General features: G+C 42.1%; 1 protein-coding gene across 1 annotated transcript; it reads right to left on the bottom strand.

Moving 5' to 3' along the window:
* Nucleotides 1-1,259: 1,259 nt before the first annotated feature.
* On the bottom strand, nucleotides 1,260-4,363 carry Rps27l (ribosomal protein S27 like). The gene is made up of 4 exons (XM_085689264.2): nucleotides 4,205-4,363; nucleotides 3,437-3,545; nucleotides 2,677-2,787; nucleotides 1,260-1,453 (listed from the first exon to the last, which is right to left on the bottom strand). The coding sequence occupies exons 1-4, from the start codon at nucleotides 4,208-4,210 to the stop codon at nucleotides 1,425-1,427; spliced, it is 255 nt and encodes an 84-aa protein (XP_085545390.1). The 5' UTR covers nucleotides 4,211-4,363; the 3' UTR covers nucleotides 1,260-1,424.
* Between the last annotated feature and the right edge of the window lie 582 nt (nucleotides 4,364-4,945).

Genomic DNA, 4,945 nt, shown 5'->3' with positions numbered 1-4,945 from the left:
CCTAGACACCAGCCAGCACTAGTTTAGAGGCATGATTAAAACCATGCTGGACCCAACTCAGCTTCACTGCCAGTTTCACTGTGTAAGTTAAACTAGATGAGACCAGCAGAGGAACCAGCCAACTTACATAACCATGAGAAAAACAGATCATCACTTAAGCCATTAAACTTGGAGGTGGCTTGTTTTACAGCAAGTGGTCAACACAACCGTGCTCTACATTTGGAGGAAAGTACAACTTTATAATACTTGTGCTAAAAAAAAAAAATTCTACAAACTGGCCAGTCCCCCAAAATCACATTTTGTGGGATATAACTTTAACAGTTTAGTAAACCAAGTCACATCAAAATATAAATTGGGCCTAGAAATACAGCCCCGTGATAGACTTAACATGCCTAACATATGCAAGGGCCTGAAATAATACAGCTTCAGAAATTACAGATTGTTAAAAAAAAACTTGTAAAAAAATGTCTAGATTTTCATTAGAAAATTTGACTGCAAACCAATTATGTATTGCTCAAAATACAAAATGGCACTATAAAGTCACCCTCCTACATTCTCATTATCCTAAGTTAAGGAAAGAGTCATGAAAATAGAACATGGACAGGGCTGAAGCTGAGGGTCTTCTGAGCCCTAGGTCTGGGCAGCAGTGGCAGCTCCAATTTCTGTTGCTACAGGCCAATCAGCACACAAGAACTACATTCCTAAGGAAATATGTAAAAGGTAGGTTTCTAAACTAAATCTACAGGGTTATTTTTCCCCTTTCTAGAAGTACTGGGGGAATTGAATGAGGGCCTCATGTATTCTGGGCAAGTGCTCTACCACTGAGCTACAGCCCCAGCCCTAATTCTTTTCTTTCTAAGGTGAGGTTTTGGTACACAAGAAAACAGAATGTGGTATAGCAGGAAATGAGCCAGATATAAAAGAAATAAATTGGGAAAATTTGCTACAAATACCTTTGAAATAAATGTCAAAGAACATTTAAGCATGGAATAACAGCAACACCATGGCTTGACAGAATGCTTTGCCTACACATGTGAAAATGGAGCTATAATATCCTAAAAAGATACATTTAATAACACTCAATGCAATTTAGAGTGATCTGAAAGTCAAATATTTAGGGTGTGTACACTTGAAATGGGACACAAACTAGTCAAAATACTAGTTTAAAATGTTTAAACTAAGATCAACATACACAGTACAACTTAAACATATAGCATACTCTCATGTACCACAAAAAAGAAAAAAGCAGGGGGCTGAACTTGTCTATAATTAAAACTTTATTGAAAAACTGACTCAAAATAGGAGATCACTGTTGTATACTTTATAAAATCAAACACAGTTACAGTTACATTGTCTTGACAGAGTCACTAAACTTGGTAAGGCTTTCTGTGAAAAAACGCAAACTCAGGAACTTGAATAGATGATTAGTGTTGCTTTCTTCTAAATGAACAGCCTGTAAAGGAATCAAGAGAGTGCATTAAACATCTTACTCTATCTTTGGTGTGATTTTAGTGGTAAAAAGTGCTTTTTAAGTAAAAAAAAAAAAGCTTTAGGAACCAGTTAATTAGACAAAGGAACGTTGGATTTTAGGCAGAAAACTGAAGTTTCTGAGTATTATTAATATAAATTTGCTATAATAAATATTGCATGAGTTATTCAAATTATGTCATTGACTCTGAGACCATAAACCCCACCCCAACAGTTCGCACTGTTTTGAAGATCTCTTATCTTTCTCCTCAGTCCCTTTCCTCTACTCAGTCTCCCACAAAGTTAGCTCTGATTATAGAGTTCTCACAGGTTACAAATCTGCAACAGATGCACCTTTGACTTCACCTGTTAGCATATGCACACAAACTCCCATGATCATGGCATGAAGTAAGTTCCAGCAACCTGCAAGTGCTTTTAAATAACAGTAAGCAATGTGTCTTTTTGTTTGTTTTGATTTTTTGAGACAGGACATCTCTACATAGCCCCGGTTGTCCCAGAACTCACTATGTAGATCAGGTTGAACTCATGGAGGTCACCTGCCCCTGCTTCCTAATTGATAGGATTAAAGGTGTGTGCCACGACATCCCATTCTTTACACGCCTTATGTTGACTTTGGACTCTGATCTCACCCAGTCACACCAAATAGATCTTGGATTTACTGCTAATGCATTTGTAACTCTTCCAGTGAAAATGTGGAATTCACAGCTTCCCAAAACATCACAGGCAAATTTCAAGTATTATGGATTATAAACCAGAACACATTATTATGAAAAAATGTATACAATTACTTTTATTTATTGTATTAAAGTGAAGTTAGAAAGTAGATTTTTAAATTTAGTATTAAATAGATGTCCATAAAAATAAAAAAGGGGGCATTTTAATTGATACATCTGAGGTACTTGTTCCTTACTTGGTAATGACAAAAACAAAACAAAAAAACCTCTTTTATGCACCAACTATATAAGAAATAAAATGTTTTAAAATCTCATTCTGACTTGTTTTTAATTTATTCCAAGTTAATTACACAAGGAGAATTAAGTATGTAAGACCAAGTATTCTAAAGTTAAAAAAATAACTGTAGTATCAAAGGCATAAGCAGCTTACCTACCTGAACAGAGGACTCTTTAAAGAGCCCACAATAAACATTCTTAATCTTATTACTGGGTTAGAAAAGACCAAAGGCTATACCTTCTGTGAGCCTGGCTTTTCCTCCTGTTGGCTGGCACAAAACTGTTGAACAACCTACACAAAGAACCACTGTCTGAGCATGGCTGAAAACTGTAGTAATCTTGTAGCAGCCTAAAAAGAAAGAAGGGGAACAATACATCAAAAGCTTGCAAAGAAGATGAAAACAGAGTACTGGCTCATCCTATTTCTTGTCAGTATCTAAATACATGCTGCTTATACAATGACTGATGCTTTTACACATTTCCCGTAAACCTTGGTCCCTGCTATGACAGCAGGTCACACATGGAACAAAGTATTTTTGAAGTCACTTAAGTTTTTTTTTTAAGGTGAACTTTTATTAAAGTTAGTATTTCTGAAACATTAACATTTTTCAGAATGCAACAGACACGTCATCTTTTTCAGGTTATGTCTTCCATAAAGCCTATCTCCAGTCTCACTGTCTCATTTTAAGTACGAAACTGCCACATATGGATGGATAATGGAAACCTCAGACAGCACAATTCGAGACTGAAGAATCAGCATACTGTCATTGTACCGTGAAAAAAGAAAATTCATCATCTTAATGAACAGCTGGAAGACTTGAGTCTAACCTAGCTTCACCTGGCTCCCACATGTTCCTACTAAACCTTGAGAATGTTTACTTAAAATGTCCCTGCGACAATTCTGTGATCTCAATTCTACTCAACTGTGGATCCTGTCTAACTAAAGCTTCGGTTTTCTTCAGAAACTTCCTTTCGGACAAGAAAATTTGAAAATTTACCTGGACATTTCACATCCATGAAGTAAGAATTTGGGCTCTGAACCAGCCGTTTCTTCTTATGTTTTTTCTTTTCGTCTTCCAAGGAAGGGTGTAAAAGATCTCTAGCCAGCTGAGCAAAGAAGCATATTGTTACTGCTGGAGTCAAAGCACACTGGGGACGGATTTAACCACACGACGAATGCAAAGCAGGAGCAACAGGCATCCTCCGCAGAGGGACCACTTCCACCCATACTTTGCGTTCGCCGAGTCCTTGTCTTAGGACTTTACGGCGGTCGAGGCGCGCATGATAGAGAATCCCCTTCTTCGTTCGGTTGGAAAGCCAGTCAAGCTAAGTAAGAACGAGACTCTGGCTCAGGCCCCGGGGAGGAAGCAACGTAGCCGATCAGAGCAAGGCCGGGATGACCTCAGCCTCGGGGCGCCACACCGGACCGCCAGCACCGGGCTGCCTCGTGGCCGCCTGGGGTGGAACGACCGTTGTCAGCAGCTTCGTAGGGCGTTAGCGAGCAGAAGTAGATACCCCCCCGCAACCCTTCCGTAGGCTGGGAGCGACTCCCCATCCGCGGCCCGCTCGCTCGCGCTCCGGCTAGGTAGGGCCAGCCACGCCACGCCGCTCGGGCAAGTCCGGACAAGCCCGCCGCGCCCCAGCCCACACTGCGCGCGAGCCGCGGGCATGGCCCGGAGACGCCGCGGGCTCAGTCGCCTGCCGAGGCGCCGGATGGACAGAAAGCCCGAAAGAAAGTAAGCCCGAACCCAAAGTCAAACACTTACAGGCATGGTGACGGCTCGGCCAGCACCGGCGCTCCAGATCTCCGAGGTGAGGTGCTTGCTTGCGAACGCTCGGCTACAACTTCCGGGGATAGAGGCGGCAGGGCGGAGTGGAGGAGAATGCGGGCGGGGCGGCCGCTCTAGGCTCCCGTCTCGGTGGTGCGGCTCCGGCCCCGAGCCGGGGTCCAGGTCTACAGAGGGTCTAAAGGGCTCCTGCGTTAAGCACCGCCCTGGACGCGGGCCAGGCTGGGGAGGCCACGAGGCCACAAGACTATTGGGTCGTGGACGTTAGTCATTAGAGGGAAGCCAGACCTGAGACGGCTTCCTCTCTTTATTATGCGGAGCAGGGGGTATGTGTGGGGTCGGGCACAGGGAACAACAACAATATTCTCTGGTTCTTTTCTTTTCTTTTTTCTTTCTTTCTTTTTTTTTTTTTTATTTTTGATTCTGTTATGAGTCTGTAAGGACAAACAAGTCCAGGAGTGTTAAGAGGCAATATTAAGTGAAATGATGTTATGAGTCTGTAAGGACAAACAAGTCCTTACAAACAAGTCGACTCACAACTGCCTCAAATTCCAGTTCCAAGGGAATATGCAGCTCCTTTCTGGTCTCTGATGGCACTGCATGCATGCGTGTGTGTGTGTCACACATAATTAAATTTAAAAATATGATACTGAGGTTGGGGATGTAGCTCAGTTAGTAGAGTGCTTGTCTTGCATGCATGAGCACCTACAGCACGAAACA

Source organism: Myodes glareolus, chromosome 4 (genome assembly GCF_982192425.1).
Source record: "Myodes glareolus chromosome 4, mMyoGla1.1, whole genome shotgun sequence".
NCBI classification, from domain to species: domain Eukaryota; kingdom Metazoa; phylum Chordata; class Mammalia; order Rodentia; family Cricetidae; genus Myodes; species Myodes glareolus.
The sequence above is the reverse complement of the archived record's forward strand: the minus strand, read 5'-3'. Positions and strand labels throughout refer to the sequence as shown.

Bases quoted from the DNA above. Each gene is read 5' to 3' on its own strand.
- Rps27l (XM_085689264.2), bottom strand. The intron at 2,788-3,436 runs GTAAATTTTCAA...CTTTCTTTTTAG, and splicing joins CATGGATGTGAAATGTCCAG to GCTGCTACAAGATTACTACA. The intron at 1,454-2,676 runs GTATAGCCTTTG...ATTCCTTTACAG, and splicing joins AAAAGCCAGGCTCACAGAAG to GCTGTTCATTTAGAAGAAAG.